At 38.5% G+C, this 16,174-nt stretch overlaps 1 protein-coding gene across 1 annotated transcript; it reads right to left on the bottom strand.

The window, feature by feature from the left end:
• Positions 1-3,862: 3,862 nt before the first annotated feature.
• On the bottom strand, positions 3,863-15,911 carry LOC101845231 (methylglutaconyl-CoA hydratase, mitochondrial). The gene is made up of 8 exons (XM_005095819.3): positions 15,527-15,911; positions 12,027-12,094; positions 11,472-11,559; positions 10,471-10,653; positions 9,460-9,704; positions 6,776-6,826; positions 4,868-4,915; positions 3,863-4,248 (listed from the first exon to the last, which is right to left on the bottom strand). Exons 1-8 carry the CDS (start codon positions 15,696-15,698, stop codon positions 4,171-4,173), a joined length of 933 nt encoding a protein of 310 aa, XP_005095876.1. The 5' UTR covers positions 15,699-15,911; the 3' UTR covers positions 3,863-4,170.
• Positions 15,912-16,174: the final 263 nt, after the last annotated feature.

Genomic DNA, 16,174 nt, shown 5'->3' with positions numbered 1-16,174 from the left:
GACACCGTCACATAGTGCAGGGAAAGAATAAGACAGACAGAGAGAAATAACAGAGGGAACTAAAAGAAACTAGGACCTACCAGTGGCGCCCTCCAACCACCTGTTTAATTTAAGAAATAAAAGTGAACATCCAGGTCCAGCAGTTCAACTCTACTCTCCCTGGTAATAAAAAGGCTAGCTGCTACTGAAGGGCAAGGGATATCCTATTCATCATCTCCTTTTTCTTCTCCAAGTGCCAAACAGACATCGGTGATCATGGTTTCGTCACTCATTTCTCTGCTTGGACACTCTTTAGAAGTAAAATAAGTATATAAATAAATAAATAAATAAATAAATATTTTTTTTGTAATGAAAATGAATGATATTATTATCCTGGTCTTTTCCTGTCACCCATCTCTTCAAACTCTTACAGTAAGTAGTTCTTGGTCTACCCTACCTCAGAATCTTTTGCCTACTATTTTCCCTGTGAGATGCCCATGCTGAGCAAAAACAGCTACACTAGTCAAGAGTCCAATTTTCTGCCTGACTGGCAATCTTCCTTTGGTAGGGTACATGTACTTTTACCCTATTTTCCTCAGTCTGTCCATCAGCAATGAGTACTTAAAAATCTGCACTGACGGAATATGTGATAAAAAGCAATGTACGTCTAAAGGGCAGCAACAGTGTGTACAGTAGGTATTGAAAAGGTAGACTGGATTGACCAGGTTGGATAAGGCAGTTATCATTAAATTGAGCCAGTCTACTCTTAGAGGATAAGCTACATAACTGTACAATAAAAAAAACTTTCACAAAACCAATTTAAATGGCAGTTTGCATCATGTTTGTTTTAGTGAGAGAAGCACGTCGAAATGTTAATGGTCATTTATTAGTGCAAGTGAAAAGTGAAAAAGATCATAGACAGACATGAGGAACAGAAACAAAAGAAGTTGGACCAACCAATTATGCCCTCCAACTACCCACAGTATAGGCACCTGTATAATAATAATATACTGTACAGATGAGACCCTTTTTTCTTCTCCTGAATTTTTCAAATAACCAATCAAATCAATCTCTGTGAGGAAAAAAATATTTTTCTGGCATTCGTCTTATATGGATGCGACAGAATAATCCATTACAAAATGAAACTGCTTATGACCCCCACCCCCCAAACATTGCTATGCAATAACTGATAAAGTTTGTAGCGGAACCTGAAACTTTTTTAGTCCCAAGCCCACGTCTTCATCTCAGAGTAATAATAAAGGGATTGTGTTGCTTAAAAAAAAAAGAAGCAAATTAAGTATTTTATGTCCCCAGCCCAAATTGACAATGCCAACAAAGGCCGAGTGGGATACAGCGGCCCAGTCGACAGACAGTAATTATTTTAGCGATCCAGTCTTGCTTGAAGTTTGTACGGGTTTGTTTGATCCAATCTTGCTGAAATTTGTACTGGTTTGTTTGTTTTAATAAAGAGAGGCACATCGACACAATAATGGTCCTTAAGTGCAGAGAAGAAGTAAGACCGACAGGAAGGCAGACACAACAGAGGGAAAGTAAAGAAGTAGGACTTATATCGGTGATGCCCTCCAACCATCCGCTTATACAGGTATTCATTTTATGCTGTATAATTTACAACAATATTTGTATTCATAAAATGAAATCTCTCAAAAAAGCACAAATGCCTTTTATAGAGAAAAGAAATACATGTACATCATAACAGAAAACAATGTAAAGAAATTTTGATATTTTCCTTTATTCTTTTTCCCACATGAAGACACTGGAATATTTATTATAAGTGAGCAAATCAAAACGCTGCTTTATGAATAGATGGATAGTACAGCTAATAGAAAAAAATACAAAGAGGAGTTAGACAAGGCTGTGTTAACTCATCAGATCTTTTCACCACATCCAGCAAAACAATCTTTAAAAATATAGAAGTAGAACAATGCCCATATCTCAAATTAAATGGAGACAATATTAATAATATCAGATGAGCTAGTGGGACAGATAGAATTCGCAGATTCTGAAAAGTACCTTCAATTGCTTCTTGATAATGCTGCGACTGAAAGGGAATGTAGAGCTGCAAAGGGTTATTTTCAATGTTCAGATATAAACAGGGTGCAAGATACTGATAATATCTGAAAACGCAGTAAATCCCATCCCTCAATTCATTAGCAAAAATGAGAAGATTAAACAGTATTTAAAAGTTTAAACACCCCTGACATTTGAATTACCTTTGAAAGTGAATGTACCATAAAAATAAAATGAAGAATTGCAATAGCTAAAGACTTCAATAAAATGAGTCGAATCTCCAAAAATAGAAACACTGGTATCTCAAAGACAACCAAAGCAGGAGTTTAAAAAGGCAATGTGTAATTCCACCCAATTTAATACTGCTGTGAGTATTGGAAGATTACTAAAGAGAGCAAAAATAAACCACAGGCAACAAAAATGTGGTTTCCAGAGATACAGTTGAGAATTTTATGGAATGAAATGAAATCAAATGAGAGAGTACAGGAAAAAAAAGCCAGCATGGGATGATCACTAGTAGAAACAATTTGAAAGAGATGATGTAGTTCCTAGGACACTTGAATTTGCATTAAGACCTTGAGCATTTTGCTCTCAGTAGAAAAAGAGAAGGGAAAAGAGGCAGAGGTAGACTAAGAATAATCAACTCAGAGAACTTGAAGATATAGGTGATGGGAAATGGTGAAGCATGATCAAGGATTTCTGTTTTATTTCTGGCACTTGAAGAAAAAGAAGGGTAAAATCACTGCTTACGGTTATATTAATTTTATGAGTTCATGATGGGGCTTCACAGCTATGGCATTAAGCAAGACAATATGTTTAAACTTCCTGAGGTCAGAAGGTCTGAGTCAGCATTTCAGCTCACGGTAAACCTTTTCTTTGTGAAAATAAGTACCTCCCATCAAAAGTGAAGCCACTAAGCTTGTTATTTCTTCCTCACATTTTCAGTGAAAGGTACAGCTGCAATGCCGCACTCATTGGAATCAAACCCTTAGCCCCAGCTTTGATGAGATAGTCTTTTCGTCTTTAAGGTATAAATCAAACCCCGTCATACAAACAACCTGAGATGCCCTGGTTTCCTTTTCCCTAAATGAGCCATCTATGTTGGAGTGAGGTTATAAAACTTATTGCGTACTGCAGGAAAAAAAACCCCTACAGACATATTATTATTATGCACACAGTGCATGTAATGTAAGTCGTAAGCGACAGTAAAGTACATTTGAATAGAAGAGAAGGGGGGAAAAAGTACACACATGTAAAGAAATCCCAAAACACTGCTGAATACAGGCTACAGTAAAGCAACAGTTTTTCAAATAACTGAATATATATACATATATAAATAAATTATGCATCTTGCTAAATAAATAATATCTTTTCAAATGTATGTGTTTAGAACACAATTTGTGGAATAGATTTCCCTGAGTAAATGTTCTGTAAAAAAAACAACATCTTTGCTTCATTTTGATTCTGCGATTACATAAATACAGAAATTACACATAATGAACTTGTTTTACTTCAGAACTGAAAGCTGAGATTTATGCATTGGCTGAAGCACACAATCAGACTTAGCTATTTGTTCTTGATTAGATTAGACGGAATTTCAAATAGTCCTTTCACCTTAATCATCTAAAGTTTTGTTGTTGCACTGCATGGTTATCTCAGAGACCAAATTATTTAATTAGATTAGACGGAATTTCAAATAGTCCTTTCACCTTAATCATCTAAAGTTTTGTTGTTGCACTGCATGGTTATCTCAGAGACCAAATTATTTAATAATAATAAATAATAATAGATAGCATTTGTATAGCTCAAATCCCCACTCAACAGCAAGCTCTATGCGCTTCACAATCTGTACTATTACCCCAGTAGACCCGAGAGCATTCTGAAACAACTTCAACTTCCTGGGAAGCATGCAGTGCAAGCGGCCATTTGTAGATTTAATGTATAATTACTAGTCAGCTGAAGTAATTTTTTATGTCTACAACACATACTTCTAAATTGTAACATCAACTAAATTTGAGCTCCCTCCAAAATTATATTCTCAAAACAATAATTCGGCAGATATGACATTTTTGCATCATTCTCCAGACAAAATCTCAAAAGGGTAATTTTATCTGCTGGCAAAGAGACTCCAAGGGCATGACTCTTGTCTTTGCTGCAGACATCCTAATGTCCTTCGTATTTTGGGCGACGCTTTTCCTTGAATGCTTTCAGGCCTTCAATACGGTCCTTTGTTGGAATAATCTGCATACACACAGAAATAAAAAATAGCCAAGCAATGAAAATAAAATTTTGAGAAATGGACAGCACACAAGTCTCTGCATTTAGTAAATTATGAACATAACCAATATTTTGAGAATAATAGTAAAAATAAATAATAATAATAATAGCATTTTTATACAGCATATCCATGCTTAACAGCATGGGCTATGTGCTTTACAGCTCATACATGATGAGAGAAAGAAGGCTGAAATATTTAGTCTACTTTTGTTTTGCATTTTGAAATATGCAGCACTCCCTGACACATAAGATCAGTGTCATGGTGTTGTGGTGATGGTTTGGGTAGATTTTTATCAAATATCCCTGTCTGTCTGCAGGGATACTGTGTCTGTGTCTGTTATTATGGGTAATGAGACCAATCGCAACAAAAAAGAGTTTCCCAAATTTTGAGCATTTAAAAGCTTCATTTCCACTTGTGGAGGTGAGCCTCTTGTGGACTTCTCTCTTGGCTTCAGCACTTATAATTTGTAAATCCCCACATACTATATGCGCATACACAGATATTCAGGTAAAAGAATCAACACATTCTCTAAAATCTATCAATCCCCCCCCAAAAAATAGAAAGAAAGTCTTCAATACACACCTGAGCATAGTATGCTTCTTCAAACTTGAGACCAGATTCTAAATCAACCTGAAATAAAAGTATTATACATTTTTTGAAAAGTCAATGACCACTGCTCTGCAAAATACAGTGGAGTCCACTTATAACGAGTCCGGAAAAAACGAGAAGCTTGTTATAAAGACACTATTCTAAAACCCCGTTTTTTTCTCCTCTTTACCTTTGTAAATAAAATACTGCTATAGCCCTATCAAACAAACACACGAGTCGGTTATAGCGGAATATTCCTGCACGGTGCACAGCGTATATTGGCCAATTATATATAATGTAAAACCTCGCCAGTTGAGAAACTTGTTGGTGATCTAGCCAAACGAAGAATGGGAGAGCCAACATGTATCAACAATGAAGGCTAGAGCGACTGATTAGGGAGGGTGTGGCATGCGCAGACAAGCAGAACGCATCACGTGATAGGCCAGCGTAAGCCTAGTTTAGATTATCAAGGCCTACCATGCCTCTCACTTCTCCGATGCGGAGATGGAGAGGTTACAGCTAGACAGTCAGAGAACGTATAGGGTTACAGAAATGTGATGGATGGAGCGAATGTGTGACGAGCACAAGCTGACGGAATGCACCACAGGGTGTGGTTGGGGGGGGGGGGGGGGGTGAGGCGCGCGCCCGACGGTGGGTCCCCCGGGGGGGGGGGTTGGGGGGGGGGGGGGGAACACAGCGGGTAAGTTAGCCCAGAGCCCTTTCTTTCTGATTGCCAACGCCGAGCTGTCACTCAACACCCCTAAATCTAGCGCTAGAGAAACAAACCTGATTCGATTTTTTATCAAGTAAGACCTAGAGGTCATGTTGAAACAAAATCATAATCAGGGGAGATAACAAAAGGAAATAAACAGAACACCAAACTCATATATTAGGCCTACTTTACAGTTTCCTTTGAATTAATTACTGGATCCCTTATAGTGAGAATCCTGCTATAACAGACATTTTGCTCCAGTCCCCTCCCTCTCGTTATAATAGGATTCCACAATAAAGACAATAAATAGAAAGAGTAAGAAACATAGTAAAGTAATATGTCTCTTTTCGGGGTCACCCCTTGACCCGTTTGCTTCCTCTTTTTCTTTTCCTATTCGAAGAGTACTAATCCCCCCCCACCACGAAGAGGTGGGTCTATTTGGGGGGGGAACTGGATCCCTTATAGCGAGAATCCTGCTATAACAGACATTTCGCTCCGGTCCCCTCCCTCTCGTTATAACAGGATTCCACTGTAATGGAAAGGTCTATACGTTAATGGTTTGTTGAAAAGTTGTCAAACACCAGGTGTCAACACTATATTGACAATTAACAGACTAAGATACTACTAACAATTTTTATAGGCAGATGCATCTACATCAGTGTCTTTAAGTTTACACTCTCTTACTCTTTGTTAAGCAGATACTCCTGAGGAGGTGAACAGTCTTCTTACTTCTGCCTGTAACTCAAATTTTGTATGCAAGATGGAACAGTTACCAATGAACCTACATGGGTACACACAGTCTGTTAACTCACTGAAGTCTGATGGGTTTTACTATGTACAAGCATCAAAGACTGAAGGTCTGCAAAAAAATATATCAAAACAAACAAGTAAGTAAACATGAATCAGCCTTACCCTCCCACAAATTCCCCCTTCCCAATCTAGTCTGGCCAAAAAGCACTCTTTCCCTTTAGCCCTAAGACCCAGACTCATCTCACAACAAGGTTTCACTTAAAAAAAAATTTCACTCTCATACAAAGTTTTCTGCGACTTCTTTTCAGACACCAAGTTTCTTCTTCTCTTTTTTCAAATGCATGGTTTGAAACAGACATCGGCGATTATGATTTGCCACTGCTACAACTGTTCTCAGAGTGGAAAACAGACATTCCAGTAAAAAGGTATAAAATGCTTACCTGAGATCCTTTACTGATTGCAGCCTTTGCCATGCGCACACCAATGGGACCCTAAAAAAAAATTATAGCAAAAATTAGATAAAAGCTTAGCACACACATAATTCTCCATGTTATTATTTCATTGTATTCATCAAAACAAGGGGTAGCAACACATGAAATGTTTAACTCATTCGCTACGCCGAGCCGTGGGCAGCGGCGTGGCGAAAGTGTCTTCCGTATGCCAAGCTGCCCCCGACGGCTTGAACCGACCTATAATTCTAGCTTAGATTTTATTCCAATCCACACATCCATGTTAAAATAAAGGTTGTAATATAACATTGACTTTCGGGTCAAGCGTTTCCTCCGAAAATCGAAAGTTTTGATTCAGTTTTGAAGCGCGATTTCCTAGTTTATACGACTTTGTTTTATCGCGATGCCAAAATTCTAGCCCAGACACCACTCATAGTACTTTTACGCAACAAAATGTATCATTATTTTGCTCACTAAAGAAATGTAGGACTCTTCTTTATAATATTGATACTATTGGGTTCAAATTGCTAATGCACTGTTATTGAGAAATCAATATTTTTGAGATCTAGATCTAAATTGTCAAAATATTTTTTTCTCCCCAAAATTACTACTTTTTGGTGAAAATGCACAAAACGTGCCACTCAAGACATGTAAGGTTTATTCCAAATGCAATTCTGAATAATTCCATATAAGTATTACAGTGGAGTCCACTTATAACGAGTCCAGAAAAAACGAGAAGTCTGCTATAAAGGCACTATTCTAAAACCCCGTTTTGTTCTCCTCTTTACCTTTGTAAATAAAATACTGCTATAGCGCTATCAGACACACTTGCGAGTCGGTTATAGCGGAATATTGCTGCTGCTGTGCACATGACATAGGCCAATTATACATAATGCAAGACCTCGCCAGGTGAGAAACTTGTTGCTGATCTTGTGAAACAAAGAATAGGAGAGCCCATGTGCGTCAACAATGAAGGCCGGAGCAACTGAGTAGGGAGGGTGTGGCATACGCAGACAAGCAGAATGCATCACGTGATAGGCCAGTTTAGATTATCAAGGCCTGCCATGCCTCTCACTTCTCCGATGCGGGGATGGAGAGGTCACAGCAATGTGATGGATGGAGCGAATGTGTGATATGCGCAAGCAGACAGAATGCACCACAGGGTGGGGTGGGGTGGGGTGGGGGGAAAACACAGCGGGCGAGTTAGCCCAGAGCCCCTTCTTTCTGATCGCCAACGCCGAGCTGTCAGTCCACATCGCTAGATCTAGCGTTAGAGAAACAAACCTGATTCGATTTTCGGTCAAGTAAGACCTAGAGGTCATGTTGAAACAAAATCATCATCAGGGGAGATAGCAAAAGGAAAAACAGAACACCAAACTCATAGATTAGGCCTACTTTACAGTTTCCCTTGAATTTATTACTGGATCCCTTATAGCGAGAATCCTGCTATAACAGACAATTTGCTCCGGTCCCCTCCCTCTCGTTATAACGGGATTCCAATGTATAAGATAAGAGTTTTTTTTTCTGTTTGTGATCCTTTTTTCAAGATCATAAAACAAAATTATTTTTTTTCAATATCGGATGTTATGATCCAAATGTACAAATATTATGGAATGTATGTAAACAACTACAAATTTTTTAATATTTTCCAGTTTTATATTCTTTTATGGTTATTTCGATGTATCATTTGACTAGGTGCAAACATATTTTGGAGTTTCACCAAAGATTATCAAAATTGTGTAGCATAATCGCCTCTTACAGGAACGAAAGTTGAAAATTACACAAACAAACGTTACAGATGTATTCGACAAACCATACTGAACAGTTAGGTATATAATATGTTAATATTTATTTGAATTTGTAGCCCCAAAGACCTTTGAACTGCGCACTAGTCATCATCTCATTTCGCCCTCCCGAAAAAAATTCGCCCACAAGCCAAAAATAATACGTAGCGAATGAGTTAAACTCTGCAAAACTGAACTGTCTGATCTGATTGGATTTCTGGGACAAATGGATTCTTTCAGCATCTTTCAGGTGTGCAGGAGAAATGAATAGTGATTTTCTGCGTCCACCAATGAGGAGAATGTTGGAAATATCATGGAGCAAAAAAATCAAATGAGGCTGTGCAGAAAGTACCAGTGTGAGATGTCCATGAATAGGAATATTGCCAGAGACACAAGTGAAGTTTCTAGGACACTTGACCCACGTAAAGGCCTTGAACATTTTGCTCTCAGTGGTAAAAATAAAAGGCAAAACAGGAAGAGGCAGTTCAAGAATAATTTAGTACGAAAACTTGAGCAGATGGGTGATGGGAAAAACTCGGATTATACAGGTTTTTGACAGTATCAGAAATCAGAGTAGAAAAAAGCTTGGTGAACCACAATTGTTGATGTGTTGTTCAGTTCTCGCACTTGACCTCGGTCATTTGTTTAGGTGATTGTCTCGGACAGATGGCAATTATGGCATATTGGACAGTTTATTATTTATTCTGAATTTTTTCTGTCACCCATCTGTTCAAGTTCTCTAAGCAGAAGACTTAAGTCAAACTCTGACTTCATCTTCATCATCATCAACGCCTTTTTCACCTTGGATCAGGGTGTAAAGGCCACAAACAAACTCTTTTCACATTTCTCTATCCCAGGCTAACCTCTTGATATCATTTAACGATAACTTACATTTGGCAAAATTTCCTCTGCCAGCTGGAGAGCTCGGAGGTAGGCAGCGTCTCCGTTGTCGTTTTGTTCCACACAGTGGTTGACGATTCCGTGCTCCTTAGCCTGCACACCATCCAGAACACGGCTTGTGAAGATGAGCTCTTTAGCCAGAGCGACCCCGACTGTACGGGGCAAACGCTGAGTGCCACCCCCGCCAGGAAATATTGCCAGGCTTGTTTCTATCAGACCTATTTTGGCATTACTTGCTGAAAATGGAAATTAATTTTTAAACAAAAATCAGCTACAATCCAAACAACTGTAATTTCAAAATATGAAAGTTGTAGTTTTAGAGATGTGCTCAGACACAAAACACATGAGATATGTTGTGTAATGAATACAATAAAAAGTGTAATATAGAAGAATACAAAAAATAAAATATAACTTTTTAATTCAGCATCAAATTTCGCTCTCGATAGAATCTGACTAAATTTGAGGTGCTGGTTATAAAAATGCTAATATTTTTAGGCCTTGGTCAATATAAAAAAAAAGGCAATTGGAATTCAATTTTTAAGTCGCCTGGAGAAACTTTAAATGAACCTCGCCATCTCATTCCCCTGGCAAAATTTCTGGCGTCATCAGATATCAGCCCAATAAGTAACAGGCAGGCAATTGCAAATGGGGGCTTTTATTTAGTGAGGATTCAGGCTCAAGTCTAAGTGACAGATCGAAGGGAGATAACACATTAATTCATCTGTTGATTGGTAAACAAGTTCCCTTGACATTGGGCATTCAGTGGTAAATGTATTTAACACAGGACATGAAAACTTTGTTGTACTGTCAGCCCCGCTGTGCAGCCAACTTCATGCTCATCCCAAGGTATAGGCAATACAACGGGGTATGACTGTAATTTAGGATTATCACAAAGTTACTTGTGCTCAGTTGCAGCATAGCGTTAATTTATTCTTTGTTGCAAAGAAAATTAATGCCATCTTCTTGGACACAGGATGAACACAAAACACATGACCCACTTACAAGCGACCCTGAGATCACAGCCAAGAGCCAGCTCCAGTCCCCCTCCCAGGGCAGCCCCATCAATAGCAGCGATGGTCGGCATAGGCAGGTTCTGGAGACGAGTGATATTCTCTCGTATATGAGTATTGACAAATTCAGCCACCTCCTTGTCTGTCATCTGCAATCGTTCTTTGAGATCAGCACCTACAATAAAGTGACAGTAAAGAAACCAGACTACATCACATATTCCAGCAGTAAAAGAGCTGCCATTGTAAGTTGTATTTTTTCATTAAAATAGTTACATTAAATTCATAAAAATACTTGCTGCAATATTCAAGCCGAGTAACAAATGTGTAAATATGGCAAAAGAAAAACTTACACTATGGTTTAAACACTTAAAGGAAAGATATATATTTATAAAAAACAAACCAATAACCAACCTCCCCCCCCCCCAAACTCCTAAACAACTCAAGCATCATAATCACATAAAAAAAACCCCAATGGAGCATAGGATTGGTTCAGCTTTTTTGTTCACAGCTCCAGAAAACAAACAAATATATTACATTTATAAAACTTTATCCTTTCATTTTCCATAAGTGCTATTTACAGACAAATTAAAACTACGCTTTTATTATTTGATAGAAATATTATATTTTCTTCACAGCTGCAGAGTCATCACAAAATGGTAAATTGCTTAAAAAGTTTACCGCAATTCAACAAGGTAATGGCATCATTTCCTTTCAATTAAAAAATATAGAACACATTATTCTCAATGATCCAAAGCAAAAGCCCTTCGCCAGTTACTACTCATACTCTTTACTTACAAAGCAAAAGGGAAAATAAAGAAAGGAACGTACTATTGAAAAATATTAAGACTAAAATATCAGTGTCTTTTGTTTTCTGAAGTTAATTATGACATTTATTCTATGCAAAACTATCGAACAATGTCAAGTCTAAAAATTAACTGTATGTTTATTTTATTCATTGCACTGTTGAAAAAAAACTTTTCCATTTGCACAAACCTGCACAAAAGACTCCTGGAACTTCACTTCGAACTACGACACATCGAATGTCGTTGTTGAACCTCATCTCCTCAACAGCATCACTGATCTGAAAAGATTTCCTCAGTTTTGAGACCAGAAGGCTACAATTTTTATCTATAGAGGCTTCAGTTTAACTTTTATCTCAACTAATATCACATGCAGTTCAATTGCTCAGTTTTATAGACTATAAAAACCAAATTAACAAGTTGCACAAAATTGCTTGCTGTAATTATTTCAAGTGCTTTTTATATGTTGTTCATAAAACAAATACATTGTAGGTCTATAACTCATGAGATGCATCACTCTTAACTATGAGAAGCTCTTGAAATAAAAATCTAAAGATTTAATCCCGAATGGCAAGCTGAAAACTGAATGGCAAGCATGCTCCTCCTGCCAGATCATGATAGGTCTGCTTTAAATCTTTTGAGTCTAGATGGGCTACCCAAGAAGAGAGATGCATCATTGCAGACTACAGCTGCTTTAAAAAAATAATAAAGTTCTAACATACTAAAAGATAAAAGTTCTCTTACTCACTCTTATCAGGAAGTTTTTGCCCATGGCATTCTTGTAGCGAAAGCGTCGCAGGGACAGGACAGCTATACCTACGGGGAGAAACATGTTAAGAGTAAGAGTATTTGTGGTGTTGGACAAGCAATGACATTTTATTTGACCTTTAAAAAATAAGAATACTGGTGAAAGCTGTCTCTACAAAATAATATATGACAATAAAACACCTGCACCTAAGCAAGTCAATTCTTCATATAGGGCTATCTCTCCAGAAGTCACTAACTTACATGAGCTCATTATTATTAACATTTGTAACCTGTACCAAAGCAATGTGAAAAATTTACTAGTTAGTAGCCTATGTTAAACTAAAAATTAAGTTAATTCAAACTACCTCAAGTTAAATTATAGAAATCAAATCTACTTTGTGATTACCCAAAATGATAGACCCTGTATGAGGCGGTGGGTGGAGCTTGGTAATGAGAGTAGGTTGAGTTCAAAGGGAAGGTTTGGTCAGTTCAGAAGAAATTTTAGATAAATAAATCTATGTAGTGGGTGTGTTTCTGTGAGTGTGCATGTGTGTCGTGTGTCACATACACACACAACAGTAACTAGATTAGGCAGTGTAGTCGCAGAGAGCAAGACATTCCTAACGAGGGCCCAATGAGCATGTTTTGCTTACTGCTGGGTGTCTTAGAAAAGTGTGTCATGAACTTTCCCCCCATTGCCTGGGCTTGCAGAGAATGAGCCCTCTCTAACAACAATTTTCGCCAGCTCTTGTTAGTTCGTTTCATTTAATAAAAAAGGAGCATGGGAACGGGCTCATCCTTTGCTGAGACCCTTCTAAGACATTTCATTGGCTGTTAGGTTACAGCTAAAGTTGAAAAAGGTGACAGTAATTGGATAATCAAGCAAGTGCGTGTGTGTTCACTGCTGCATGCAGCTAGAGGCAGAAGACTCTGAAGCAGTCTTAACAGTTTCAGCTTATTATTTTGTTTATCAAGAAGGATGTGGAGACAGGTGAGAATAACCTTTGTCTCCCTATTCTCACCCTCTCGTTTTACTGGAAATGACCCTAGAGGAATCAGGGCTGAGGTTACTAGGGCTGATGTTCCACAGGATCGTGTTCGTGTCCGAATAGTCACAGTCAAGGTTGTCAGTGGAACACCCCATTGGTCCAAAGCATTTTTATCTCTATTAAGAACAATCAGATATTTCAAAAAGTATTAATTTGCGACGGAAATGAAGTTGATATTCATGTTCAGCGCATCAATATTTAGGAGAAAATGGACAACTGGTAGCTAAGTGTGAGACGGGAGGGAAAGTAAAAAAAATACAAAATAATAAATCTGAAACTTATCTCTACAACTTATAAATTATTCTTTGTGTTGTTCTGTATGTCAGCACACCTGAGGGGGTGAGAATAGCGAGACAAAGGGCCATAGGCTATTCTCACCCCTGGTGAGAATAATGGTAGGTTTACAAATATGCCTAAATGACCACATTTATTCTCACCCTGGGTGAGAATAACCCATGTCTCGCTATTCTCATCCCCCGGTGTGGGCATGAGGCGAGGACTCCCCCCTGACCTCTCTCAGGCCGATAAAGTCACCTAGAAGGCCCTTAGTGGCTTACCGCATGTGGTTGGGAACGAATAATAATAATTGCAAAACATTTTTCGCCTCTCCAGTAAAAAAAAGGGGGCTCACTACCGACGCTACTGAGCGGGATGTGGGACCAGCCGCCGTCCGGACCATTCGTTGTTTACACATTTACTGATGGCTGGCCTCTGTGCCTCCACACAATAAATTTTATGGTTCAAGGAACAGAGAGCGTGTATGAACGTAACGAGACACGAGCATGAGACTATTAAAATGTATGCTCTTGCATGAAGGTTGAAAGGTTGTAAATTATTCAAACCAAACGGGCGATGGTGTTAAACCGTGTTAACTAGCTTAATAACTTTATTAAGCAATCCAAGCTCTTTTCTTCACTTTCTTTTAACATTTAAAAAAAAAATTCTTTCTTTTTCTTTTTTCTAGCCTCTTCTGTCCCCTTCTTTTTGAACATTCTGAGTTTGGAGCCAAAAAAGAGCCAGAGAGCCAAATGAAATTCTCCGGGCCAGACATAATCCAAAAGAGCCAAATTTCTGGGATTTTGCTCCAATTTGACAACCCTGACTGTGACAAGATCTGTGTCTATTCGGACACCAACACGATCCTGTGGGGCATCAGCCCTGGTAACCTCAGCCATGATCCCTCTTGGGTAATTTCCTGTAAAACTAGGGAGGGGATGAGAATAGCGAGACATAGGTTATTCTCACCCGGGGAGAGAATAACCACTTCCCTGTAAATAACCACTTCCATCAAAAAATTTACGAAGTGACTATTTCTCCCAACGTCCGGGAAAATAAACTTGAACTTTATTTCTCCGAATGGTATCCGTTCTCAAGATTTTTTGGTTATTTGCGAGATTTAGGCATCATCTTTCATTCTGCCATTCTGCGAGGACTGGGAATGAGCTTTTTTTTCATCAAATTCAATTTCTAGAGCTAGTCAGATACTTCAGTTGTGGTTGGGGCAACGTTCCCGGACTATACATCATTTGAAAATACCTTCAAAAGGTACTGCGAGAAAACAAGACTGATTGACCTTGGCAGTAACCTATTTTGCATTTAGTCACCCAGAAAAAACTAAAATCCTTCATGTAAAAAAAAAAAAATCCCTCCATGCAGCCCCTCCCCAATGCCCCGTTCACATCTTACACACATATATATATACACACACACACACATTCACATATGGGCCACTCTATTCGCAATTATTATTAACAAATCTTGAGAGCGAAAACCGTTTGGAGAAATAAATTTAAAGTTTATTTTCCTGAATGTTCGGAGAAATAGATCTAGATCTAGAGCCGGCCTTAATTAGACAGTAGGCACTTTCGGTATTTTTTTACTTTCCCTCCCGTCTCACACTCAGCTACCAGTTGTCTATTTTCTACTAAATATTGATGCGCAGAACACGAATATCAACTTCATTTCCATCGCAAATTATAGTTTTTGAAATATTTGATTGTTTTTAACCGAGATAGACGTGCTTTGGACCAATCGGGGGGTACCAGGGGGGCCTGCCCCACTGGGGTAAAAGAAAATCTGGGGGGTTACAGGGGGGCATGCCCCCCCTGTTTTTACCCATAATTTGATATTTTACAGTTAGATTTGAAATTGTCTTGAAAATAATTGATTTGCGACAGTTTTAGTGGCTTTACGTGTGATCTGCAGCAAACAGTACAGCAGTTTGACCCCTGAAACAGTGCACTGTGTGCGGGAGTGAAAGTAAAAATTTACCGCACTTTCTTTGTCCCTTGTTACAAGTTACAAGGCGTTTACAAGGCTTGTAGTTGTAGAAGAAGCTAGTTTAGTCATTGATCCCCGTGCCTACATCCTGTTTGATATCAATCGTATTTATTATGGGATGTGAACCTTGTCCAAGAGCCAGCTTCTCTAGTAAAAGTAGGCCTTGTCTTACCTTTCTGGTCCCCATCCAGATGGTCGACTTTGACCTCATCCGCTACGCTCGGAGCCGCCTCAAACTGTGTTGTTGTAGTTGTAGAACTACTAAGACATCTTGAGCCCAGTTTAATGGGACCAGTCCGAAAAACACATGCCAACAAGAGGCGCTTTACTGAATGTACTGCCATTTTATTGTCAGCTTCAGTTTTAGACGCACGAGTTGTATTAGGTACTTACTAAAACAGTAGTACGGTACTCTGAAGAATTATAAAAGCGAAAGTAAAAGCGCAGTGCACGCACAGGGGCGTTAAAGCAAGAAGTTTTAATAGAGGGTTTTTTTTTGTCTAAAAGAGCTCTCAATGAACGCTCGAACTTCGTACGTCTCGAATCTTGGGTTAACAATAATAATTTTTGAAGCTACTAATAATAATTACTTATTATTTCGGTTGAACGTCGAGCTGGCAGATGAAAGGGCTATTTGAAACACAGGATTCATTTGAGACCCCTCCCCCGCCATATAAAAGAAATTTAAAAAAGAGATAGAAATGCCATCCGTATGGCAAATAGAGGAAGGCTCACAAAAGCAAAATCATAAGACTTCTTGCCAACAGAAAAAGGACCACTTAACCCCCCCCCCCCCGGTCCCTTTTCAACCACCATAAAT

The sequence above is a fragment of the Aplysia californica genome, unplaced genomic scaffold (assembly GCF_000002075.1).
Source record: "Aplysia californica isolate F4 #8 unplaced genomic scaffold, AplCal3.0 scaffold00114, whole genome shotgun sequence".
Lineage (NCBI taxonomy): Eukaryota > Metazoa > Mollusca > Gastropoda > Aplysiida > Aplysiidae > Aplysia > Aplysia californica.
The sequence above is the reverse complement of the archived record's forward strand: the minus strand, read 5'-3'. Positions and strand labels throughout refer to the sequence as shown.

What these genes read in the sequence shown, in the direction of transcription:
- LOC101845231 (XM_005095819.3), bottom strand. Translation starts at nt 15,698, where the DNA reads ATGGCAGTACATTCAGTAAAGCGCCTCTTGTTGGCATGTGTTTTTCGG. An exon ending in GCAAAAACTTCCTGATAAGA is followed by an intron (nt 11,560 to 12,026) that starts GTGAGTAAGAGA and finishes AAATCTTTTCAG; the next exon opens with ATCAGTGATGCTGTTGAGGA. An exon ending in CTGTGATCTCAGGGTCGCTT is followed by an intron (nt 9,705 to 10,470) that starts GTAAGTGGGTCA and finishes TTCCATTTTCAG; the next exon opens with CAAGTAATGCCAAAATAGGT.